At 47.1% G+C, this 26,425-nt stretch overlaps 2 protein-coding genes across 9 annotated transcripts in view; one reads left to right on the top strand and one right to left on the bottom strand.

Annotated features, from left to right (window-relative positions):
- HHAT (hedgehog acyltransferase) overlaps positions 1–9,966 on the top strand; it is a 306,739-nt gene extending 296,773 nt beyond the window's left edge. For 5 of the 6 annotated variants that reach the window (XM_047840389.1, XM_047840391.1, XM_047840387.1 and 2 more), the window contains exon 12: positions 8,934–9,966. In XM_047840389.1, coding sequence (XP_047696345.1) covers positions 8,934–9,025 — 92 coding nt within the window. In that variant the 3' untranslated portion in view covers positions 9,026–9,966. Of the gene's footprint in view, positions 1–5,018; positions 5,138–8,933 lie in introns of all 6 variants that reach the window. The other variant, XR_007148118.1, reaches the window with a different exon arrangement.
- A 7,912-nt stretch (positions 9,967–17,878) lies between these two features.
- The window catches only part of KCNH1 (potassium voltage-gated channel subfamily H member 1), a 479,177-nt gene continuing 470,630 nt past the window's right edge, over positions 17,879–26,425 (bottom strand). For all 3 annotated transcript variants that reach the window (XM_047840386.1, XM_047840385.1, XM_047840384.1), the window contains one exon: positions 17,879–19,038. In XM_047840386.1, coding sequence (XP_047696342.1) covers positions 18,184–19,038 — 855 coding nt within the window. In that variant the 3' untranslated portion in view covers positions 17,879–18,183. The remainder of the gene's footprint in view (positions 19,039–26,425) is intronic.

Genomic DNA, 26,425 nt, shown 5'->3' with positions numbered 1-26,425 from the left:
TGCCCTATAGCCTTATTAAGGTTCCAGCCCTAAATTGAGCTGTTAAGGAAGGTCTACAGGCCAGGACTGTTTGATGAATGGCTCCACATGATCTCAGGTCTGGGACTACTGGAGTAAATGAGATTTAAATAAAGCTACCCAGGCATCTCATCATTTCCCCCCCCATCAGGCCTGAATATTGTTAAAAATAAAGGCTGTCAGGACCTAGCTCTTTTAACAAAGGCAACGGCGTGTGAAGTTATTGTGAATAATGAATGAAATGACAGCAGTGAGGCTGGCAGGGTGGTGCAGAGAACCCCAGGGCGCAGGGACACTGGTCCTTCTCAGACCCCAAGCCGGCACCCTCGGACCAGAGTTGGCTGCCCAAGCTAGCTCTCTAAGGGGAGAAACACTTCACCTCTGCTGGCCTTGGAATGGATGTCACCAATGTACGGGGTAGGGAGCTGGTGTTCAAAATATCTAACAAGTGTAAGGCATGGGCACAGACCAGTCAATCCAAAGAGACGGCAGCCATGTGCCTGGAGCATATGTGTTTACCAGGTGTTTACCTCTTTTGATGTGTTATTAGAGAACGGTCATGAGGGAACAGCTGGGACCATGGCTTTTACTGACTAGCAGGGTAGTGAATCAGCCTGTTGATGTTAGGTAGAATCTCTCTGAGGTGTACTAGCTGAATGTCCACCCTGAGTGTACCATGTGAGGCAGTGCTCAGTGTCAGTGAGAGCGAGTCTATTCTTTGTTTCCCAAATCCATCAGTCACCAAGTCGTATGACTCTGTCTTCTGCAGTGTCTCCTGGAATCACCTCTTGATTCCATTTCCCCATTGGATATCCTTCTTTGAGCCTACCCGTTCACAAAGGCTGTGTGGAGGTTGAAATTCATCAGCCTCCTATCTGTCTTCACCAGGATGGCAATGTGGGCTCTTACATATGCGCCTGCATCCGCAGGGATATGGTTGGATATGTTGGTGGCATTTAATAATAATAATACATCCTTCACGTTTGCAGGCTTAGGTTTCAACCAAGGAGAGTTTGGGGAGTGAGACTTGTTTCCTTTGTAGCCCAGTGGCTCTCCGGGATAATAAGAACCTCCTCTCTCTTAGAATGAATGGTTTTGAGTCACTGACATTGGTGCTCCATGGGACCAGAAAGTGAGTCCGTCTTTTCAGCTCTAGGGATCCTCATGCCAAGCTGAGAGTGTTCCTTTACCCAGCAAGGTGACAACTGAGAGGTGGATGAGCAAGAAAGTCAATGGACAACAGGGCATCAGAGCCTCTGATGCAAGCTAGAGAACTTGCCTGGGTGGATAGAAGGAGGAAGCTAGGGCATTAGTTCGTTGTTAATGACAGATAATTATAGATAAAAATAAAAGGACAGGCCGAAATCCTTCGGACTTTTCTCGAAATAGGATTCAGCCTGACATTCTGGACTTGGGATGTGGACTCTGGGCCCTTTTGAGGCAGTGTGGCTTCAAGCAAGAATATTAGTATAGGTTGGGGCGCCTGGGTGGCGCAGTCGGTTAAGCGTCCGACTTCAGCCAGGTCACGATCTCACGGTCCAGGAGTTCGAGCCCTGCGTCGGGCTCTGGGCTGATGGCTCAGAGCCTGGAGCCTGTTTCCGATTCTGTGTCTCCCTCTCTCTCTGCCCCTCCCCCGTTCATGCTCTGTCTCTCTCTGTCCCAAAATAAATAAACGTTGAAAAAAAAAAATTAAAAAAAAAAAAAAAAGAATATTAGTATAGGTTAATGATTTCTATCTTGGAGTGTTGTAAGGATTCACAAGACTATATATTCTTTGTAAACTGTGTAGTAGATTGCATATTCTTTATAAACTACTCCCACAATGACAGAGACTATGGTGCTGGGGGACTGGCAGCAAGGGCAGGAAAAAGCCTTCCCTGCAAAGTTTGTTCATGCGCTGGTCACCAGCCATTTTCTTCTAAAAACTGTTAGCACGGGGTGCCTGGGTGGCTCAGTCGTTGAGCGTCCGACTTTGGCTCAGGTCATGATCTCGTAGTCTGTGAGTTCAAGCCCTGCGTCGGGCTCTGTGCTGACAGCTCAGAGCCTGGAGCCTGCTTTGGCTTCTGTGTCTCCCTCCCTCTCTGCCCCTCCCCCACTCATGCTCTGTCTCTCTCTCTCTCTCTCTCTCTCTCTCTCTCTCTCTCTCTTCTTTCTGTCAAAAATAAATAAACATTAAAAATAAGTAAGTAAGTAAGTAAAGAAATAAACAAATAATAAAAACGGTTAGCAGTAGGATGTGGCCTTTGAAAAAGCCCTGTTAAAGCCAAGAGGTGGTCACAGGCTTAGGAGTGTTGCCCAAACTGACAGCTGAGTGAGCCTTTGATGGGGTAATTGATAGCTCATACACAATTCAGCAACTCAATTAACTCCTCTCCCATTAGGAAGGATTGATTTCTTCCCTGGGATAGGGATTTGTGCTGATTCAGCTGCTGAGTGTGTCCACATAGTTAAGTAAAAGCTCTTAGCATTCTCCTCCCACTCAGAGGGCCCAGTGGAAGAGAGCATGATTAGGGGAGCCCACTGCTCAGTCCTCCAAGCAGCCTGTCCTCCTGCCCCTAGGGAGTTGAAGGATTGCAGACCACCGTCATCTCAAAAGTGAATTGTTCTTCTTGCATCTGCATCTTTTGTTTGAATACCTTAGGGCGTATATGGCCTAGCAGCAGAAAACTGCAAGTCTGTGATTCGGTAATGTTCCAGTGTTATCTTAAAAAATTTTTTTTTCATTTTTGAAAATTTTTTTACAACTTTGAGATTGAGAAATCATCTGTGCACAGTAAAATACCATTTAAGGTCTTTTTCAGTTATATATACCCTTGAAAACATTCCCATAATCAAGATGCAAAACGTTTTCATCATCCCCAAAGATTCCTAGTGCTCCCTTTGTAATCTGTCCCTCCCTCTGTCCTAGCCCCCCGGCAACCACTAAGGAGCTTTTTGTTACTCCAAATCAATTTTCGTTTTACATAAATGGAATGATATGGTATGTATTATTTTGTCAATGGCTTCTTTCAGCATAGAATTGTCTATTGTGGTAAATTATGTATAACATAAAATTCAGCTTTTTAGCCGTTTTTTAAGTGAACAGTTCACCGGTATCAAGCACATTCACATTGCTGTGCAGCCATCACCGCTGTCTGTCTCCAGAACTGTTTTAATCTTGCAAAACGGAAGCTCTTGCACCATGAAACAATAACTCCAATAAGTCCCCTAGTTCCTAGCCACTTCCATTCTACTTTTGGTCTCTAGGAATCTGAATCCGCTAGGTCCCTCGTGTATAGTATTTGTCCTTTCGTGTCTGGCTTATTTCATTTAGCATAATGTCTTCAGGGTTCATCCATGTTGTAGCCTATGACAGGGTTTCCTTGTTAAGGCTAACATTCCACTATATGTACAGACATCTTGTTTATTCGTCTGTGAGGGGACACTTGGGTTGTTTCCACCTGTTGGTTATTGTACGTAATGCTAGTGTGAACACGGGTGCACAAATCTCTCTGCTGGTTCTTTGAATTCTCCTGGGTATGTACGTGATAATTCTGTGTTTAATTTTTTTTAATGTTTTTATTTATTTTTGAGACAGAGACAGAGCATGAGCAGGGGAGGGGCAGAGAGAGAGGGAGACCCAGAATCCAAAGCAGGCTCCAGGCGCCGAGCTGTCAGTGCAGAGCTTGATGAGGGGCTAGAACCCGTGAACCACAAGATCATGACCTGAGCTGAAGTCAGACGCTTAACCGACTGAGCCACCCAGGCGCCCCTCTGTGTTTAATTTTTGAGGAACCTCCCTACTGTTTTCCACGGTGGCTGCAATCATTTTACAACGTTACCTTTTAAACAAAGGTGTTCATTAGACTTCTTGTTCTGATTATCCCATCACTTTCCAGAAAACCAATCTGATATATTCTTTGACTTGTCACGGCCCTGCATGATGATGGTCTTTTCCTTCACTGTTCTGAGCCTCGGCCTTTCCTGTCTTTTCAGACTGATGTAATTGCTCAGAAAATTGCTCAGCCATAATAACCTCAAGTAAAATTACACTGCTTGCTTTCCTTTAGCTATAGACATTTCCCTCTGTGTCCTACCTATTCTCATTAGATGTAGTTATTATACAACTCACCAGTGTCCTATTAACAATATCATGATCCAACCACCTCCATCCTATTAACTCCATCTATTATACCATCTACCTTGATCTTCTTAATTGAATCTGTTGTGCTGTATATCCTACTTATGTGCATTATCTGTCAAGTAATATGCCCTATTAACTATATTACCCAATCTTTTGCAACTGTCGTCTGGCTTGCTGGATTCCTGTTTGTGATATGTCCAGTGCTGCTTAGGTGTCATCTGCTAAAACTGTTCAGCTGTTTCGATCTTAACAGGTCCAGGTATCAAAAGCCCACTGGGACATATCACTGAGTCTGGGAGCTTAGCCATGAATATGCTGAGTGTGCAGGGGGCTTGGCCTTAAAGTACTGTCTTAAGAAGGATCTTTTCCTTTGACTAACATCATACTTCCCACCAGGCTTTATGAACTATGTTAATGGGACGTGTGCGCGTGTGTGGGTCTGTATGTCTGTGTGCACACGCGCAGGGTTGGGGATGTGGGGGTATGGGAGTTGACCGGACGCTGTAGATCAGAAATCCTGGTGAGAAAGGAGACCCTGGAAGGAGAACACAGAGTGGGGAAGGGCCAGGGGTAGTGAGGGCTGCAGGGTGAGGTCTGTGTTCATTTGGCAGCGAAGAACCCTTGTTGACACCATCTTTTTTGTTAACGGATGACAAGCCTGGATGACTCCATCATAGCAAACCTTGAACGTTGCCAGAATGCCAGCTCATCCCAGTGTCTTATTCTGTGATCATCTGAGCCCTGATAAAGAGGAGGCTCTTCCTTAAGCAACCCCCCACACTTGGATCACATCAGTGCTTCGTTAGCAGCTGCCACAGTCAAAGACCCTGTGCCTACAGGCACCCCACAGAGGGTGATGTTGATGTCTGATGTCTAGGAGAGGACCGGAAACACAGAAAATGCTCATGAAACGCTGGTTGAAGGCTGTGGAAGGGTGACTTGTGGAATCTGTCTTTTCCTTACCATCACATATCTTGCTCCTGAAGTCAGGAAAAGGTAAGGGGTCTTTGGCTGCCATCCAGTATACACTGGGGTTACTATCTGTAGGAGCACTCATGTTAACGTTTATTTATTTTTGGGACAGAGAGAGACAGAGCATGAACGGGGGAGGGGCAGAGAGAGAGGGAGACACAGAATCGGAAACAGGCTCCAGGCTCTGAGCCATCAGCCCAGAGCCCGACGCGGGGCTCGAACTCACGGACCGCGAGATCGTGACCTGGCTGAAGTCGGACACTTAACCGACTGCGCCACCCAGGTGCCCCGAGGAGCACTCATGTTAAAAAGGCCAGAAAGCTATGTATTCGTAACTGCTTCATACACTGTACATGTAGACTTCTCAGATGGTTCTGTAGTAATTCTTTGCATTTTTGAAACACTTTTTATTTATCTTTTAAATGTTTATTTTGAGAGAGAGGGAGAGAGCACGCACAAGTGTGTGCACGTGTGATTGGGGGAGAAACAGAGAGAGAGGGCGAGAGAGGATCCCGAGCGGGCTCCATGTTGTCAGTGTAGGTCTTGATGTGAGGCTTGATCCCACAAACCTTGAAATCATGACCTGAGCTGAAATCAAGAGTCTGATGCTTAACTAGCTGACCCGCCCAGGTGCCCCTTGAAATACTTTTTAAAAGCACTGTCAAATCTGCGATCTTATTTTATTTCATGTGCTTCTGTTTATCTTTGATTTCCCATTGTGTAGATGGAGAAACGGAAGCCCTCCTAGGGTCTCATAGGAGAGTCAGGATTACAAGTCTCCTAACTGCTGTCTGCCTGCCTCTGCAAATGACATACAGTTAATGGTAGAGGGAATTTTCACGGCCCGGCTGTGGTCCAAACTGAACACGTGTACGCCTCACTTCTGGGCAGCGTTAGGGCTGTTCTTCCTTCCAGTTCTGTGTGCTGGCCAGAAGCTTTCACGGGGATGTGAAAGCTTTGTAGCCATGGGGCTGGACACAGCTGTCCAATGTCTCAGTCCCAGCTTTGTGTAAGTAAAACATCCCCATTCTCCCACCTCCATAGCCAGCCTCCGGGTTCTGTGTTTACCAAACACCTGCCAATGTGTCACCCTAAACACAGCTGAAGTCTGGGACTGTTTTCTGTGCCCAAAGCCCCCTCCCTGATTTCTGCTCCCTGAGCCCACTGAGGAGCAGATGTTGAAAGGACTCCTGGCATCTGTGTCTGGGCCACAGAGGTAAGAGATCAGAGGGCCTCCAGGCAGGATGGGTCCACTTTGAAGTCTGAAAACGTACTTGGCTCTACTGGGCTGAATAGTGCCCCCCAAATTCATGTCCATCTGGAACTTCAGAATGTGACTTCATTTCAGAAATAGGGGTTTTGCTGATGTAACTAGTTGAGTGTCTTGAGAAGAAGTCATCCTGGATTTAGAGTGGGCCCTAAATCCAATGACCGGCTTCCTTATAAGAATAGAGGACACAGAGGTACATAGGAAAGAAGGACACGTGAAGACAGAGACAGAGATTGAAGGTATGTTGCCATAAGCCAAGGAATGTCTGGCGTCATCGAAAGCTGGAAGAGGTAAGGGAGCAGTTTCCCTTAGAACCTTTAGAGAGAGATGGCCTGCAACACCTTGATTTCAGACTTTTAGTATCTAGAAGTATGAGAGAATAAATGTCTGTTGTTTGAAGCCACTAAGTTTGTGGTCGTTTGTTCCAGCAGCCACAGGAAACAAATACACTGGCTGAGTAGCAGACAGTAGGTAGGACTGTAGGGCTGGTCCTAGAGCCAGGCTTTTGTGAGTCCTCTGCTCCCCTCACTTGTCTTGCCTTGAGGGCCTAGGAGAATTCTGGTACCAAGCTAGTCTAAGGAAGCAAGTTTGAAATGAGTTCAGAGCAAGACCGGAGCTGGGCCTCTCTGTTGTCACTCGAATTTTGGTGGAGAAAGACTTCTGTGCCCTCTCTCCAGCATTATTGCCACCTTTCCTTAGTGCCCACCGTAGGCCAGGCACCATGTGGGCCTTTACATCATTTCACACATTCCTTCCTTATGTCTTAAGTCAACTCGGGGCATTATAACAAAATACCATGGACTGGGTGGCTTAAACAAGAGACTTTATTTCTCATAGTTCCAGAGACTGGAGAAGTCCAAGATCAAGGTGCCAGCTGATTTGGTTCCTGGAGAAGACCATCTTCTTGACTTCTATATAGTCACCTACTAACTGTGCCATTATATGGCAGACAGAGAAACCAAGCTCTTGGTGTCTCTTCTTTTTTTTTTTTTTTTTAATTTTTTTTTAACGTTTATTTATTTTTGAGACAGAGAGAGACAGAGCATGAACGGGGGAGGGTCAGAGAGAGAGGGAGACACAGAATCTGAAACAGGCCCTGGGCTCTGAGCTGTCAGCACAGAGCCCGACACGGGGCTCGAACTCAGACTGTGAGATCATGACCCGAGCTGAAGTCGGACGCTCAATTGACTGAGCCACCCAGGCGCCCCGACTTGGTGTCTCTTCTTATAAGGGCACTAATCCCATCCTGGCCCCACCCTCATGATCTGACCTCAACCCATTTACCTCCCAAAAGCCCCACCTCCAAATACACGCTGGGAGTGAGGGCTTCAACATATGAATTGGCAGGGGGACGCAATCAAGTTCATGGCATCTTATAAAGACTCTTAATAAAGTTGTTCTATCCTTTTAGTTTTACATTTGAGACTCATTAAGTTGCTCAAGGTCACACAGATGACAAGTAACAGAGCCAAGATTTGAACTGATGTTTAATTTTACCTCAGAGTTTGCACATTTAACCACTATGCTATATTAATTGAACTTTTATTAATACTAATAAGCAGCTGACTGTTGACATGGTAGGAAGAGAGCCTGTAGAGTAGCAAGCCCATCTGGGGCTCCCCCCTGCAGCCTCCCTGCTTCTGTCCTTACCCTGCCTGCCCCTCCCCGAGCAGGAGCCACAAACCCATGATCCATGTTCCTGGGGTGGCCTGTGATACACTTCTGGCAGTCTCTCTGGCAGCTTATCTCTGTCCCTTTCCATCTAACACACTCTTGCTCACCCCACATGGCCCAGTTGAAATGTGCTCTGTATACATCATTATCTAGCACACAGTACATGGCTCATAAATCCCAGTAGTGTGTGTGTCTCTTTCCTGAGCTGGAGTGGGATCACCTATTTTGGCATCTGGTACCTTCCATAGCACCTCTGGATCTCCAGAGCACCCAAGAAATGTTTGAGTAAGTGAAACATGTAGAAGGCATGGAGATAATTAAGTGCCAAGTACTCAGCAGAAAGGGCTGTTAATTGAGGAGGAGGAGGGAAAGGAGGAGAAGAAGAGGAAAGAAAAGAACATCAGATATTCTAAGACAAGTACTTATAGAAGGAACCACTAAAAGCTTTGAGTTTTGAAAGCAAATGTTTAATTTAGGCTCTCCCTTCTGTGTGCTTACAGATGGCACTCAATTCAATATGACGGCCAATCTATATTTTGAGATTTACTGTGGGTCTTGTGGACTTTTCTTCTTTTTTGATTATTAAATACTTTAGTTTTCTAAATAGGTATTCTTTAAAAGCTTGTCCTATTTCTAAATATAATTCCCATTTGAGATAGTGCAGTCTTCATTTTATGCTGACCCCAGTGGGAATGTAGGGTTCGGGTTGTTGGCGTTCCAGTTAGAGCACACTTTCTGGGAGGTGTGTGTCTAAATGTGTCAACCGAGGCCCGTGTTTCTTGAGTTGCCTTCCCCAAAGGGGGAGAGTTTGCACCCGTGGGAGGTCCCACCCCAGGCATTTCTAACTGCTCTTCCATCTCTGCCCTCCCCCTGCAGGCTGGCCATACGTGACACTCTCTGTCCTGGGATTCCTGTACTGCTACTCCCATGTAGGCATTGCCTGGTCCCAGACATACTTGGTGGACTAAAGCTGCCTGGCCCACGCCAGCCCTTACCGCTGGCCTCCGAGCAAATGGTGCTTCACCCTGACCTCGCACACCAAGATAACCTCCGAGGGACCAGTGCTTGATCTGTTCATCTTTTGTTGAAGTTACCTCACTCCAAGACTGGAAGCTGGAGCTCTCATAGAAAATTGACAACCAGAGAGGCTTCTAACTTTGGGGATCCGGAGCTCATCTCCCCCATCATTTTCCTGCTGAGTAAGCAGGGGTCCAGAGCAGGAGAATCTTGCTCAGCTGCACATGGTGACGTTGCGGTCTAGAACCCAGGCCCAGTGGCCCTTTGGGTTCTTTCTACTTTACTAAGAATTACATGCAATAGATGTTTCTCGATTAGAGCACAGAAATCCTGATAGTGATAAGGCCTGTTCTCCACTGAGCATCCTTCTGAAACATTTTGGTAACATGTAAATGACCTCTTCCCCATGTCCTGCAGTATGGTCGCTAGAACCAGCACTGGGGTCTGAGTTTCACGCTTCAGCTCCCCAGCATGGCGGGGACAATGTCATGTTTCTAGTTACCCAGTCAAAGAACATACAACATGTCCTGTGGTTTCCAAGGGGTCAGTACAGAAGACCAGTTATTTAAACACTACCCAGGTGACTGACATTTGGATGCTTTGTGCCCTAGATTTACTGAGAAGTATAAATATGGCAGTTCCTGTAGCAGACAGTTAATCTTCATTTCCCAATATAGAAGCAGAATTAAGAAACCAGGAGATAGTGTGTCCACAGACAGGTGCTATCTGGTAAGTGACAAAGGGTAAGCATGGTATCCTGTGGTCTTTTCTCCTCTCCATGCAAGTAAGCTCCAGCAGTCATCTTCCTACTCAGTGGTTTACACTCAGTAGTTCACATTGTTTTGTTTTGTTTCAAATAAAATGGAGCCTTTCCTATCACACTGATAATTTACATAGTTGTAGAATCATTTTGAATTATTTTTTGAGGAAAATGCTTAAAATCGAAACACGTAAGTCTCAATTATTCATTCTTTTGGAAAGTGATGACAGGCCACTGACCCAAGTGGTAGATAATTCTGAATATGTCTGTTTGACTTTGGAGGTTTTGGTTCTTGGTTTTCTTTTGAGAGGGCAGGTGCTAAGTGGTAAAGAAGCTTTGAGGTTTCAAGACATAGTGTACCTCGTCATGGGCAAACTTAGTATATATCTCAAACACCTGAATTAAATTGTCATTGAATGAAAGGTTCCCTTGGACCTGGTCTGGCCACATATCTCGTATTTGTTATCTACTGTGGCTATGGTTTGAACTTAATGAGATACTCCTAGACTGCAGGACCGGCCATCTTGCTGACATCCGTTCTTCCTAGCCATTCTGCCTGGAAGAGCAGTTGTAGGGTGGATGGTGTGGAGTGGGCACACCCGGTGTTGGCTCCTTCAAGGAACAGACCCAGAGGGGCAGGTGGGCTGGTAGCAGTGGCCTCAGCAACCGACTTGGTAAGTGAGAAGGAGGCCCAGGCAGGTGGTTCCAAGGTGCTGGGAAGAGTGAGCACTCAAATGATTACAGTACATCAGGGACCAATACTAGTTCAGGAACTGTGGTCAGCTGCAGGGAGTTTGGCTGAAGTTCACATGGAAGGAAAGGGCTGGCTAAGGAAACACAGGAATGTGAAGATGATTGTAGGCAAGTGTCTTAATGTATGTACGTGTATAAACAATACAAAGAATTTTGAACGCTTCAGAGACACCATTGATGTAAAAACAAACAGGCTTATTCATTCACTCAACTGTATTAGAAGAATCAGTGAATATATTTGAAAGTATTAAGCCTGAATTTCTTTTAAACTATCACATGATTTAGAGTGGTTCTCAAGAATTAGTAAATTATTTGAGGCCCAGTTAACCAACATGTGGATTTTCTAGGACCATTGTTTTCTTATTTTAACAAACTCTTGCTGTTCTCCAACTATAATATGAAAACAATAATAAGTCTCTCTTCATGCATGTGAAGTAAAATCTTGGAGTTACTTTAAATGAGACTCTTGAAGTATCTCTGAGAAGACAGAGCAGTTCCAGCTGAGGAGCGTGTGACATGTCACTTTCCACAGTCATCAGCCCTGGGCAACTTCAGGCATGGGGCTGGAAAGCAACTAGACGATGTCCCAAGGTAACTTCTAGCCCCAGGATCCTCTGACCTCAACCTAGCCCTGGGCAAGCCAGAGCGCTCCAAGCAGGATTGCCAAGATGATCCCCAAGGAGGCAAGCAAGACATCTGAAGGGCAGCCAACTCGTGGCCATTTTGACTAATTCGAGACTGTACAGGAAGACTTAAAGGTATTTTATTATTCCATCAGATTAATTTGTTTGAAGGGACAGGAGAAAACCTTTTGTTCTATTAAAGACTGCAGGCATAGAAAGAAAATATATCATCTATACAATTATACAATGATGTCTGTATTGGGAGGATAGTAATTTAGCGGGACCGGTGTTCCCCTTAAAAAAACTGAGACTGCTCACTTGCTTATTTAAAATAATAACATAATTGTAGACCAGTATAAGAAATTAATCGTAATGAGTTTGCTTTCTAACAAATGTACCAGAACATATACATCCAGTAGGACCAACTGTTGAGAAACCAGATCATCTTGATGGTGCTGGCCTTTCTCAGTGGGCATTGAGAAATCCGAGGCCCTTTTTCAGGGAAGTTATTTTGTTTTTTGTCTTGTTTTATTTTATGTTTATTATTTTGAGAGAGAGAGAGAGAGAGAGAGAGAGAGAGAGAGAGAGAGAGAGAGAGAGAATCCCAAGCAGGCTCCGCACTGCCAGTGTGGAGGCTGATGCAGGGCTCGAACTCACAAACGTGAGATCATGACCTGAGCTGTTTTATTCTAAAACAAATCAACAGGGGCGCCTGAGTGGCTCAGTCATTTAAGCATCTGACTTCGGCTCAGGTCATGATCTCACAGTGAGAGAGAGAGCGTTGCATCGGGCTGACAGTGTGGAGCCTGCTTGGGATTCTCTCTCTCCTTGTCTCTCTGCCCCTCCCCTGCTTGTGCTCTCTAAAAAATAAGTGAATAAACTTAAAACCAACAAAATCCCCCCTTTTTAATAGTTGAAACCCCTTTGGCACCCAGAATGTAGTATCTATTTCTTAGCTCTGTATTACTAGTCCTTCTAATTATAAAAATCATATTCACAAAGAGATTTTTTTCACAATTGAAGATATATCAAGAACATACTGTTCAGTGCTTTATTACGTGAGATTCCTTTTTTTAGGTGAGATTTTTGAATGAATATCAAATCACTTGGAATTTTAAATACTGTCACCTTTAATGTTTATTATGCTTTTCTGCAACATAATGAAATAATAGGTTGTAGGGAGGATGTCATTAAAAATGCCGTATTCATCCTGTGGCCTTATGAGAGCAAGCAGAGGCCCAAATATGGCTTGCAGACCACAGATTCCTCATCCTGAGGTAAATTCTCCCTACAAAAAGAAAAGTGCCCTTTTTGAAATGTGGTCCAGTAGTATTAAATAAGAACTCAGGTTGACGGTATTATGGAGAATCTTGCCATGAGCAGGAAGTCATACCTATTAAAACCAGAGCAGAAGTGAGGGCTGCTAGAGAAGACTCGTTGGTTTAGGGGCAAGCAGCTCTCGACCTTACTAGCTTCTGAGACCATCAATGAATTAAAGTACAGCCCATAACTACCACTGTTGCTATGGAATCATTCCAAAAAGATGCGGTTATGTTTTTTACACTGTATTTGAAAAGGCAGGGAAGCCTTCATAAATCTTAAATTTCAATCCAAATTGTTTAAAAGTTCACCTCTCCTCGGGAGGCCACCTTCAGATAAGCGTTAAATCAATGTGTTGTACCACAGCTTTCCAGGATGCCAGGTTTTGAGGGCATCTCTATACATCTGTATGGCAGACACAGCTCTATGTCTAGATCATATGGCAAAGCACCTTCACAACCATCCTCTCGCTATGCCGTACTTAGACATAGAGTCTTGGTGTCTCTAGAATTCTGAGTTCTCCAAAACCACACTTACAGGTGTATCCAGATTAGAGCCTCTCAGACTCTTGAATACAAAGTACCATCCTTGTTCTGGCACCTTAGATCAGAACACCCAATTCAGTGCCTTAAAATTATAGAAGAAAAGGCAAAGGCAAGTATCATGTATAAAATAGTTTATTACCATAATAAATAAAATTAAACTTTTTTTGTTTTTACAAATATCATTTGTGCTTGTTTAAAAATGTTGAGAAGGGAGTATTATCAATGGAGGGGCCCACATGTTCCTTTTAACATTCCCAAGCGGCACACATACAGTGGAGTTTCTGGCAGCATCCTCAACTGACCATAAAAATAGTATCAGCTCATTTGTACTTCTGTCTGTTCATGCTCATTCGGACAAAGTGGCAGATGCAAAGGAAAAAGAAAAACCCAGTGAAGGATTTGGCGGAACTCAATAAAAAGAGCGTCAATATAAGGAGAAGCCCCAGGCTGACAAACTTGCTGAGGAGTAGAAGTGTCCTTACAGCATTGGTGAAACGTCAGATGTGGGCAGTCTCCAACCGATGCACAAGTACAATGTCTGAATTTTAAGAGAATACATTCATTGGGGCAGGGTGCATCTTAAGATCTTTCTCATTGTTCATATCCTGATACAAGATCTGTGACCTTCTCATTAAATAGCTCCTCGATCCGTTGACCGGCTCTGAAGTCCCAGATAAAGAGACAATGGCTCTAAGAAAAGTTTAATGGTGGGGCTGAGAGGGCACCCATGGGGCCTGGCACCTGCAGGGCGTTCAAGTCCAGTTCTAGAGGTTCCAGAGTAAGTCTGACTTGCTCACATGAGAATGAAGTTTCACTTGAAACTAATTTAAGCTGCACATTCACATTGATTCTTTTGAACTGTGTATCAGAGGGAGTGGAAGTCAACACTTCTCAACATGAATACCTTGGGTGAGAAAATGGTGCTTTCTTTGATGGCTGCGGTTGGTGCTAAGGGGACAGAGAAATCCCCCAGCTGGAGGGCACAAGAGCTGGTGAAGGTATTTGTATCGAAGCGAGCAAGAAGGCAGTACAACGATTTAGTGACAGAAGAGAGGCTACCCCGGGGTCTGAGTGTGCCCTCAGTGGGTTCCTCTTAAAGCAACACGATGTGAGGAGGGAGGAGGAGGAGGAGGAGGGTGTCGGCAGCTCCATCACAGCTGGAGTTCCATTCAAGGGTCTTAAGGCTAAACATCTTTATTGCAAAACATTGTACAATCTACTCATCAAACGCACAGCAATTTGTATCTCCACCAGGACTCCTACAATTTTCCAGAGAGTGCATGTGCCATTTGGTGGTCAATGCAACAAGGGGAGATGAGGCTCTCCCTACACCGGGTGCTCCTAAGGCATCCTTTTAGTCCCTACAGAGGCTTCAACAAAAATTCTGACACTTGGCCTATTTCACCTTCCACCGAAGGATTTGGAGGGGAAGTTGCTGGATGGGGTGTGGTGGTGGAGTGCATTTTTACTCTAAGCCATGCTAGCTCTGCTTCTGAAAGAAGATTCCAGAAAAGGGCCTGATGTTTGGCCAGCAACACCACACAGGATCTAGAGGGTGGAGGGTAAAACAGGCCCAGGGATTGGATAACAAGAAATGGAAACAGCTTTGGAACCCTTGGGCCCATGCTGTCATAGCATCTGGTTTTTTTTGTTTTTGTTTTTGTTTTTTGTAAGCCACTGGTTGCCTACTATACTGGCTACAAACTTTCTGCACACAGATGGACTCTGAGGTTGAGAATATAAGGAATCGTCTTAGAACCAAGCCAGGAGGTCTAAGCATGAGTGAATGGGATGGATGGAGGTGCAGATGTCAAAACTGTGCACTAGACCAGACCTTCTCAACCAGAGGGCTGCCTCCCTCTCCTTTCTAGGGGATTCCTGGCATAGTCACTGGAGGAGCCTTTGCAGGTGCACCGGACAGCAGCACTCAGTGCCGGGGTCCCATCCTCCACAGAGAACAGGCACTCCGTCTCGTTGGCCGTCATATTTCATAGACTCAGCCCTCACTCCCACTCCCCCGTCGGTGGGGGAGAGCAAGTTCAACAAGCAGCCAAGTGCTGGGGCAAGACCTCTTGCTCCAAAGCAGCCCGTCAGGACACTCTCTGGGAAGTGGAGCCACCCTACGAATAACATCCGAGGTAAGGAGTTTAAGTACGAGATCAAGTAACTGGCAAGTACTGGGCAATGGTGTAATACATCATGTCCCCTTCCCTCAAGAAGGAAAAAAACAAAAAACAGGTAAATATCTCAACATAACTTCTAAAGTCTAAATGTTAAGTCCAACACCTAGTAATTCTGTGTTTCCCTAACCTCTATTCAGCCACCAGACAGTGGAAGATTCAGTCAGTATCTGAAGCTTGTGGTCCTTGCTCAGGAAGCCAGAGCAGCGTCCAGGCAAGAGTAGGTAGTTGGCACGAAGTGGTCCATGGCCAAGTGCATGTCATAAACGTGGAAGGAGAGAAGGTTTGGCTCATTTTAGAAACTAATTTTTTCAGAGGAAACAAAGCAAAAGTCCCTAAGTGGAGTCCTTAAGTGGAGAAGACTAAAAGCGTGTACAGGCCACACTGTGGGGATTTGTCACCACAGGCACACATGTGGGCCCTGCGGCCCTGAGATGAGCACATTCCCACCGCAGATCCAGGCTTTTCTGGTCATTAGCCCGATTCATGTCCTCGGAGTCAGTCCAGGAGTACATTCATGAAGCTTTATTTTCCCCCCCAAAACAGGTCTGGCTTCCAAACCTGGCATATTAGCATCTTAGCCCCTCAGACCCAGATGGGGAGTCATTTCTTAATAAACGCCTGTCCCCTCAGGCAGAGCTAGTGGGGAAGGAAAGGGCCCCTCTCCAGTGGCCTGCAGGGTGCTGGACAGGAGCCTGTCACCAAGCCCACAGAGAGCTGGGCACATGCTTCTGAAGCTGGATGATAGAGTCATCCAGGGCCCTTGCCCTGACCTAAAAGTAGTGGGTACTAAACTTTAGAAGCAGGCTAATGAGCACTTTTAAGGAACAGCAAACTAGAACATTCTAGGGGCAGATGGGATTCCAGATATTTTATAGCCTCTGGACGAGTTGGCAGCTTCTCAAAGAGACTGAAAGTCTCAGTGCTTTATCTAGAGTCACAAACAGTTAAGACTTGGCCTTGGGAAGTTACACTTCCTCCTATTTGTATGCTGCCATCTGAGGCTAAATCTAATAATGCTGCAGCCTCAGGAAGCCAGCGGCCACCTGGTAAGCCTCCCGTGAGAAGCTGCATAAGTGTACGGGGACCCCTGGGGAAGGGCCCTTCCCTTGACCCCCTGGACTCTGTTCCCCAGGGCCATCTGCACCAATGCTGGCAGCCAGGAGAGGACAGCCCCATTCTGCCCAGACAACTGAGGGCCAAGTCCTGGGACCTGCCATGGCCACCAAACAGGACCAAAGGGGCGAGGGGAGAGATGGGCCCAGACAGGAGGCCTTTCGAAATTCTATCTTTGGTAGGGCAAGTGCCATCCTGGCAGGTCCCCTTCGGTACTGAGGGGATTAACACCGGTTCTGGATTTGTATAGCTAAGCTACACCAAGCGCTAAGGGTGAGGGTGCTACAGTGTGACACATGCAGAAAGCCAGCGCCCTGGCTGGGTCCCTGCTGTCACCAATAGTCCAGGTCCTAATTCTACTCTCTCCAAGCTAGTTCTTAGAGCTGAACTTCCAACCCTGCTTGTCAACTGTTAGGGCAGGGCATAACCCCTGAGCTAGTTCCACTCTGCCAGGGAGGGCCCTCTTTCCTTTCTCTGATGCCATTGAAAGGAGCACGTGAATAATCTGACCCCAGGTGACTAGGAGGCCGTGGAGTGTCCCCAAGCATCATGGCATAGGGACCTGGATGACCCACAGGTGGCTCTGTGACTGTCCCTCTGAGCTCAGACCTTCTCTGGGCCCACAGCTCCATGGCCGTCTCTGTCCATCACCTCACACAGCTTGAGAAACTGCCACCTCATTCTCCTTCTGCTCCTGAAGCAAGTACAACCGTGACCCTGACGTCTTCGCGGTTTTTCTTGAAATCCTACTGACTTTAGTAAAAGAAAGAGAGGTTAATTTTAAAATAAGGCCAGGCATGGCTCCCAAGTATCCTATAAAGACCCCATGCAATGGACATAATGCAAACTGCTGAAGGGCCATCAATCCCGGTGAGAATCATAATATAAACAGAGGACTTGCTACAATCGTTTTTCTGAGGTTGTATGTGTGTGTCTGTGTGTCTGCTTTGCTAGTAAAGCAACTCTGGGCTCATCACCCTTCCTGCCGGTGCCCCACACCCTGAGAAATGCCACAGGAACGCTTGGGAAGAGGCCGAGAAGGAAAAGAAGCAAAGGAACCCATGCAATGAGGCCAATGGCATGGAGCAGGGCCAGAGGTTCATCTGAGGCCTCTCCTGTGACAGCAAGCTGCCGACCACAGCCCAGAGATTCTCTGCCTCCTGAAGGGCCCCGTGCAGCACTTACACTTGGGAAAGGAGAGCCGAGGAGGCGCCCAGAGCACCTCCCTGCTTTCCGGCCTTAAAGACAGAAAGGCACAAGGCCCTAACCTCCCTGGCCCTCAAACTCCCCTTGTCCCGAGCTTGTTACAAATGATGACTGTGGGCAAATATAAGGTGACAACAGACATGGGCTGTACAAGGACAGGGAATGCTGGGAAATCCCTGTGCCCACCGCAGTCTTTGGGGTCTTGGTGAAGGAGCCCAGTCTGGTATATACATGAGGGGTTCTCCAGTGCTTTCCCACCAATCCCCAAATAGCTGCTCTTCTTTTCTGGTGGGTTGTCATCTTTTACAAATATCGTGGCAGTAAAAAAATTAAAAAGGAAGGAAAATACCCTCAGCATGCCCCCTCTTCCAAAATTGTGCAGACAGCTGGAAAACAGCTGTCATCTAGCAGGGTGGTAACACACACCTCTTCCCGTATCTGTGCCCAGATAGAGAAAGAGCGCGCGTGCCTAAGCGACTGGTCCCACTTTGATTTTCTGTCAGGAAAGCCTACTTTGGAAGTTGTTGGTCATGTAGGTGTGTGTGGTGGGGATGGTGTCCAGGGAAGGGCGGTGGGTTTTGGTCTTTGACTCTTTTTTTAGACCACTCAGCTTGCTCCGAAAATGTCTCTCTCTGATTCTGGGGACTGGGGCCTCGATATTTCAAACAGCTCCTGGGGAGACTGAGAGGATCTTCTGGAAGTTAATATCCTGAGTATCTCAGAGAGCTGTTTCTCAAGATTTGTCATTTTGGTGTTCAAGGCCTTGATGTCCTCCTTCAACTCGTGCTTCACCTCCAGGACCGTGGCCTGCAGCGTCTGCTCGGGGATGGGGTAGAAAGAATGCTTGACCTCCGCCAGGATGGGGCTCCGGTCCTGAGGGCTCCTGGCCTCACCGACGTTGTCCAGACGCAGATCGCTCTTGGTGATGCCGCTGTCACAGGAGTCTGTCTTCTTGAGGGTGGCCTCTCCGGACGCCTTGGTCCTGTCGGGGAGCGTCTCCATGGACTCGGCCTTGGCCACCTGGCTCCAGTCCTCGCCCTTGCCGCAGGCATCCTTGAAGCGGGCCCAGCCTTTGCGCCTGGCGCAGTCGCCCCCCGCTGCCCTGGGGCCCAGGCACTCAGCGCCGGGCGCGTGCAGCCGGCCATGGTCCGACACCGCCGCCGCGGAGGCCGCCTGGAAGGCCACGGGCGTGGCGGGGCTCTCACGCACGGTGACCACACTGGCCTTCACCAGGCTGTGGTTGGCCGCGTGCTCGGGGACGGCACCGCCCTTCTCCACATCCTGGTCGTCCGGGTCGCGGCCGCCCCTCTCCGCGGCCAGCCGGGCCTCCTTCTGCTGTCGGAACCTCTGGAAGAGTCTCCGGACAGGGTGGTCCGGGGGCAAGATCAGGGGGGCCTCATTCTTGCGTTTCATGCGCTCTTCCTCCTCCCGCTTCACGTCGCTGATCTTCCGGAACACGATCTGGAGTGAGACAGAAGGACAGCAAAGCTCAGCCCATCAGCCGTCAGGCTGTCAGGGCCCCACCAAGGGCTGAGGCTCCCAGAGGGCTCGCATGCCTCCAGCGCCACCCCGGGCTTTGCTCAGGGAACTGCCCACACCTGCCTTTTCCAGGACACTCATTCCCAGCTTGCCCACAGCAAGGAAGGGACTCCTGCTGTCATCCTCTTCAAGAGGAACAAACCTCAGCCTCTCCATCCCCACACGCCAGGAGGCTGGAGGTGCCAGATGGCCTCCTTCCGGGAGACTGTCCCAGTGCCTGAGTTGGGCCCCTGCCTGCAGTCCAGGGTCACCTGGTGAGCTTTACAGAAATCATTCTTCTGCCCACTGTCTCAGACCTGCTGTATTAGAACCTCCCAACAGGAAGCCCTTGAATCTGTAACAAGCTTTCCAGGTGACTCTTCTGCATGGAAGTTTGAGCACTCCTGGTCTACACCACATTGCAGGGTAAGAAAGTTCAGACAAATCCCCAGGCAGGGCCACAGCTAAGACTGCCATTGCCACCTGCAGATCTGGTGAAATGAAATTCAGCTCGCCGTGAAAGCAAAAGCAAGTCTCACACAGAAGCCCTCCCCATCCTCAGGCTGCTCACGGGGGAAGATCCCATGGTTTTGCACATGAGCTTGTCCTAATACTAACAGCCATTTGGATGGTTCGTAAGGCACTTTAACGTCACTTCATGTATTCCTTACAGCAGCACTGTAAAGCCACTGGGACACATTCCCATTTTAGAGAAGAGGAAAACCAAGGTTTCAGGGTAGCTAAATGTCACATAAAATAGAAGTTTGCTATAAGGGACTTGTACCCAAGTCATCAAACCCCAGACCCATTACACGTCCAACAGGTACTTACTGATGATGACAGTGCTTCATGCAGAGGATGGACAGTCAGCAAACTGTCCATGAATCTGGTGCTGAGTAGAGCAAGAGCCATAAATTACAGGGCTTTCCCCGGTGCTGACCTCTGATTATAGATAGGCAAGCTGTGTAATTTCTGGCTTACACTGAGTGTGGCAGATGCGCTCAGGGACACGTTTGACCCATCCCACTTCTCAACTGGTGGGAAGCCACCTGCAATAGGTTGTCTATTTTATATAAATCACCGGTCCGAGGACCAGTCCTGAGATCACTGAGAAGCAGAGGAGAGGCCTGTGTAAGGGAGCAGCAGCTTTTCCATCACCACAACCTGGAAACCCCTGTGCCCTGTGCGGGCAGCCTCGGACCAACCCAGAACCTGCCCCAAGGACCTGCCACAGGAGTTGCAGGTCTTGGAGAGGCACACATGGTAGCATGCCAGGACCACAGGCTTTGAGGTCAGAAAGAAATCTCAGCCCTGCCACCTAGCTGTGTGACCTCAGGCAGGCATCTTACCTTCAGAGTCTATTTCCTCCTTGAAGAGTGGGGAAAATCCCCACTATTGTGACTTGGTGTAAAGCCAGCACAAGATTACTTATGTGAAAGCATAGGCCCACTGTAGATGCTTAACATGAACCCTCCTTCCCCCACCATCTCAAGGCCTCTGCCTTTTTAACCTCCAGGTGCAGATGGTTTATAACTCACCCTCTCCTCCAGGAAGCCCCCCTGGCCAGAGCTCTCTGATGGCACCACTCATTAGGTTCTCAGGTCTGACCGACGAGATTGATTTTACAGCGCCCATAAGTACAGAGGAGTCCAACACACTGAGTTGCTAGATGCAATCAACAAATCGTTGGCTCACACCTGTCACCCGATTTCTCCATCAAAGCTCCTGATGCCGGATGACTCTACACTTGGGTCACTAACAGGTGGGTGGGATGCGGTCGCTCCTCTTGCCACCTGGTGAAGTCTTTACATTCCTTGGGTCACAGTGCATGACTTTCTGACCTGTGCTGGGCAGTATTTCTCCCAGCCCTGCCCTGCCCAGTGGTGATTTAACAACCCCGCCTCCCCTGGTTCCCTTCAGCCATATCCCATCTACTTCTATAGTCTAGCCTGCAGATCCAATCTGTGGGACTCAGGAAAACAACCTGAAGAGAAATCCAACGAAAGGCATCACGGGGATGGAGGGATGATAAATAGAAGGAACAGGACCTTCCCTGCTCCTCCCGCTCTGAGGTACCAGACTTCCACCTCCCTCCCCGCTTCTGCCCCCTGTGCTCTGTTCTGGGAATGACCCCTGCTCTCCACTGGGCATCCAAATCCCCCTAACACCAAGACCCAGCTCAAATAGCACCTCTTCCAGAAAGGCTTCCCTGATTCCATGGAGGTCTAAGTTACCTCTGGCCTCCCAACACCAACCACCTTTTCTGTGCTCGAACTTCTCTTCTGCCTTAACTACTCTCTGGCCTGTGTCCATCTGTGGTAGCCCTGCCATCCGTTTCCTCCCCCAGGCACATCCCTTCTTACAGAGGGGAGGAGGGAAGATGGGAATAAGGAAGGAAGGTGGGAAGAGAGGGGGGAAGAGAGAAAGGATGAGTGAGAACACACATGTACTCAAGAGTTGGTGGCCTGAGCTGACTGCTCGTTTCCTGCCTTTTGTCCTGCAGGACACCTGGTTTTTAACAGTATCATCCTGTTTTTACTTGAGGTGGAGTCGGGCTCTGTTCCTTGCAAGCAGCCATTCCCAGTCATGATACCAGTTGTTGACGCCTATAACTCTGAAATCTCCCTGAGGTCCTAGAACAGTATTGGGCATGTCTCATTGTATCTTCTATTAAAAAAAAATTATCTACCCTAAGAAAACAGGGATTGTCTGTTTTGTCCATTATTTCCAGCACTTAGAAAATGCCTGGTACCTGGAGGGCCCTCAATAAATAATGTGTGGCATAAATAAATGAATAAAAGACACATATGAGCTAATGAATCAATGGGAGAATGTCCTCTGCCTGAAAAGATGGAACGACAGATGTCATAGTCAATGGTATAAAGGAAGGGGCTGGCTTGGAACACACATGGTCCTCAGAGCAACTCTCTCAACATCAAAGGTTAAGGCAGCTCTTGAACATGAAATGAGATATTCTAAGACTAAAGAAAAGGAAGCACTTCTTCAAATATTGAGGGGGCAGCACAAAGCTGATCCCAAGAGGCTGTGCAGTGAAGTACACCAGTAGGCTGACAAAGGCTGTAATATGCACCTGTGGTGGACGTTTGTGAGGGGCAGCGTATCCTCTGCTCTTCAACCAGATGCCCCGTGGGTCCTGGACTAAGGGCTCAGGGCCCGGCCTGACCCAGGCAACGTCTTCAGATGTTGTAGCCACATGGGTGGGGGCAGCTCAGCCCTCCTGGGCTGGGGCTCTCTGCGGAAGGAGACAGGGACTTCTGGCTCTGTGCTGACTCTTCTGAAGCCTCTTGGCTTATCCCAAAGGGTCACCCTAGTGCTGCTGTCACTGGCGGCAGCCCCACCTGAACAGCACTGGCCCATCCGATGGACAGATGAACCAGGAAAGAGCTTCCTGCCCTGCAAAAATGCCCGAACCCTCCTTTGAGGATCAATGAGTAAAACCAGCAACCCCCTTGGGGACATGGGGCTGATGTGTTCGGACAGCTGTGCTTACCTGGGGTCTGGGGTTCCGCTTACTAACGTCACCCACGTTCTTGGAGAAGTTGGTCTGGGAAGATTCACCTCAGAGGCAGCCATGTCCATGCATTTGGCCAAGTATTTCATATCTGAGTGGGCAGGGGTGGCCCCGTGACTCACAATGATGAGGTCTGTGCTGCCAGCACCAGGCACTCTAGGAATGAGAGGCAAGACCCCGAGACCCCGAACCCACGGTGCTGTCTGCTCTGACCAGGCAATGAACAGAGGCCTGAGGATAAGTCTATCAAGCTTTTCTAAAGTGTTCCATGATGTTTTAACAGGGATCTTGAGGGGGAATAAATCTCAAGATAAAATAAACTTGAGCCACACCACAATGGTAAATTGGCTGCTTTACTGCAGGACTTCTCAGAGTCTTACCATGTTAATGTGTCTTTGATGAATGTCTAAGAGGAGACTACTGCATATGGCATTTCTTGAACGCTTTCCCCTAGACTCCCTGTTTTGAAAGAGTAGTGTTCCCTAGAAACCCCTCTGGAAAACACTGAAATCCACCCCCATGTGGGGGATGGGGTGCCCTTTGTATTTGTGCATCCCCTTGATGGATGAGAAGGCCATTTCCTATGCTGTGTTCTAGTCAGATGCTGCCTCCTATCTCTAACCCTGCTACTGAGCCAGAGTGTGGGGTTCTGGGTTTCCATCGCCCCCTAGTGGATGGACAAAGCTGCATGATTAACTCTCCTGCCTCCCACCCCTCAGTTACTCTATATGCTTCATCCTTACTGAGTAATCTCAGGTTCTGAAAAAGCCCTGTTCACCTACTTGAAGCTCCATTCAATCTCATCTCCTGCCCCATTCATTCAACCTGACTCCTATGTGAGCTTCAGGATTTAGCTTAGGAGTCATGTACTCCCAACGAGCTTCTCTCCCCACCCCGGGTCAAAGACCCTGCTGGTAGCAAACATGGGGCAGCCACACAGACCTCCATCAAAGATCACTGCAACCCTTGTGGAAAGAAACACTTTGCTTATTTGTCTTTTCCTTTGGGGGAAGCTCTCTGAAGGCAGGCACAATGCTTTATTCAGTTTTTTATTTTTCATCTTTGGTGTCATGCCTAATATATATAGTGCTTAATCAGTGGTCAGTGACTCACTGAATATGTCAGTGAATAAATTACAGCCATTTCCCTGTTTGTGAGCCCATGCTGGGGTGAAAGAAATGATGTGTATGCCACCCCTCACACACACACACACACACACACACACACCTGTGTCAGATATTCATGGTCCCATGGAGAGAGAGAGATTACAAGTGGACTTCTCTATGCACAACTGATATGCTTCTGAACTATATGTTCACATAGAGTGAACAGATGGGCCCTGATTTATATTTCAATGTTATGATGGTGCTAAAGGATATACATTCATTAGAAACGGTACTTGGAAGGGAGGAGCCAAGATGGCGGAACAGCATGGAAGTTTTTTGTGTGTCTCACGTCCATGAAATACAGCCAGACCAACACTAAACCATCCTGCACACCTAAAAAACTTATTGGAGGATTAACACAACAATCTGCACAACCTGAACCACAGAACTCAGCAGGTATGTGGTGTGGAGAGGGGAACTTGGGAGCGAGAAGCTGCAGTGGGCAGGGAACAGCTTTTGCGGGGGGAGAGAGGACAGAGACAGCACGGGGGGTCGAATACAGGAAAAGCACCCCTCCCCAAAAGCAACTGGAGAGAAAGTGGAAAATTGAAAACAGCCGCAGGGACTAAACTAAAAAGGGAGAAAGGAGAAAGGAGAGGGTTTAAATTCCATTAAAACTGTAAACAAGGGGAGCGCAGAGTCTGCAACTCTGCAGCTCAATACCGGGCGGTGCTCTGATGGAAAGGGCAAATCCCCAGGAGTAGAGTGGGGTCCAGGAGGTTCTTGGGCCACACGGGGAAAAGTGGTTCCATGGCTGGAAGGACATTTGGTAGAAACTGTTGAGGCCCCCTGGTCCCAGCAGACCTCAGAGAATGCCCACATTTGCTGGTGCTGGAACAAGGTTGTTAAGGGTGAAGCCTGGTGCCAGATGTGTGTTGTAAGAATCCCTGAAACGCTGCTGCTACACTATCTCGCGAACTTTTTCTGGGGCGGGCTGGCACCTGGCCACAGTCCGGCAGCAGCAGAGTCCAGCAAGGGTTCCTGGGTGTAGCCGACATTTGGCCATTGCTTGGTGAGGGGCGGAACGGGTCAAAGCCGCAGTACTTCAGAAGCAAGGGGCCAGGGCAAAGAGCCACATCTGAGATAAAACTCAGGAGAGAGGTTCTGCCTGGGGCTTGGTCATGGCCGGTGAAAAAGCAGGGAGTTGAAGAAAGCTGAAGATGGAGGACGGGTGCACGATTGCAGATTGGGGAGAATAGAGTTCTGACACTAGAGACTAGGTAGCTGGGTGACGCCATTTTCACCCCTCTTGTGCATGTGAATACGCACCTACGAGTGGCACAACAGTCTACCCCAATAGGCTAGCAGTGCCATGGAGAATGGAGCCGTTACACTGAGCCCCACCCACCGGGCCAATCTCGCTCTTCAAGATCACAAGTCTTACCGCCTGCTTAGTTTATGGACTATAAAGCGCTTCATAGTCTGACTTCTAGGGGAAAACGAAGTAATTTCCGTCCTATTTCAATCTGTTAGGTCAATCTATTCAATTTTCTTTTTCTTTTTTCTCTCATTTCTTTTTCTTGAATGTAGAAAGAGAAAAACTTCATTTTTATTTTCAATTTCCATTAAAAATATTTTTCTTTACTTTTACTATATTTTTTGTTTTTATGTAATTTTTTTTCAAATTCCATTTTATTTCCATCATTTTATTTTAGTCTACTACAGTGTATTCACTTTTCCAAATTTTCAAACGATTTCTTTTTTCCTCTTTTTTCTTTTTCATTTCTTTTTTCTTGGATACAGAAAGAAAAAAATTCATTTTTAATTTTAATTTTGATTAAAAAGATTTTTCTTTTTTTTCTATTATATTGTTTACTTTTGTGTAAATTTTTCAAATTCTATTTTACTCCCATCATCTCTTTTTAGTCTACTTCAGTGTATTCCTTTTTTTTTTCAAATTCTCCATTTCCTTTCCCCCGCATCCCTCTTTTTTTCTCTAATCTGTCAAACCACTTTCAACACCTAGACCAAAACACACCTAGGACCTAGCATCATTTATTGAATTTGTGTGTCTGTGTGTGTGTTTTAGTTTTAATATTTTTAATTTTAATTTTAATTTTTCTGCCTCATCAATTCCTTTTCTCCCTTCAAAATGACAAAATGAAAGAATTCATCCCAAAAGAAAGAGCACGAAGAAACAACAGCCAGGGATTTAACCAACACAGATACAAGCAAGCTGTCTGAACCAGAATTTAGAATAACAATAATAAGAATACTAGCTGGAGTCAAAAACAGACTAGAATCCCTTTCTGCGGAGATAAAAGAAGTAAAAACTAGTCAGGATGAAATAAAAAAAAATGCTATAACTGAGCTGCAATCATGGATGGATGCCGCGGTGGCAAGGATGGATGAGGCAGAACAGAGAGTCAGCGATATAGAGGACAAACTTACAGAGAAAAATGAAGCAGAAAAAAAGAGGGAGATTAAGGAAAAAGAGCACGATTTAAGAATTAGAGAAATCAGTGACTCATTAAAAAGGAACAACATCAGAATCATAGGGGTCCCAGAAGAGGAAGAGAGAGAAATAGGGGTAGAAGGGTTATGTGAGCAAACCATAGCAGAAAACTTTCCTAACTTGGGGAAAGACACAGACATCAAAATCCAGGAAGCACAGAGAACCCACATTATATTC

The sequence above is a fragment of the Prionailurus viverrinus genome, chromosome F1 (genome assembly GCF_022837055.1).
Source record: "Prionailurus viverrinus isolate Anna chromosome F1, UM_Priviv_1.0, whole genome shotgun sequence".
Classification (NCBI taxonomy): Eukaryota; Metazoa; Chordata; class Mammalia; order Carnivora; family Felidae; genus Prionailurus; species Prionailurus viverrinus.
The sequence above is the reverse complement of the archived record's forward strand: the minus strand, read 5'-3'. Positions and strand labels throughout refer to the sequence as shown.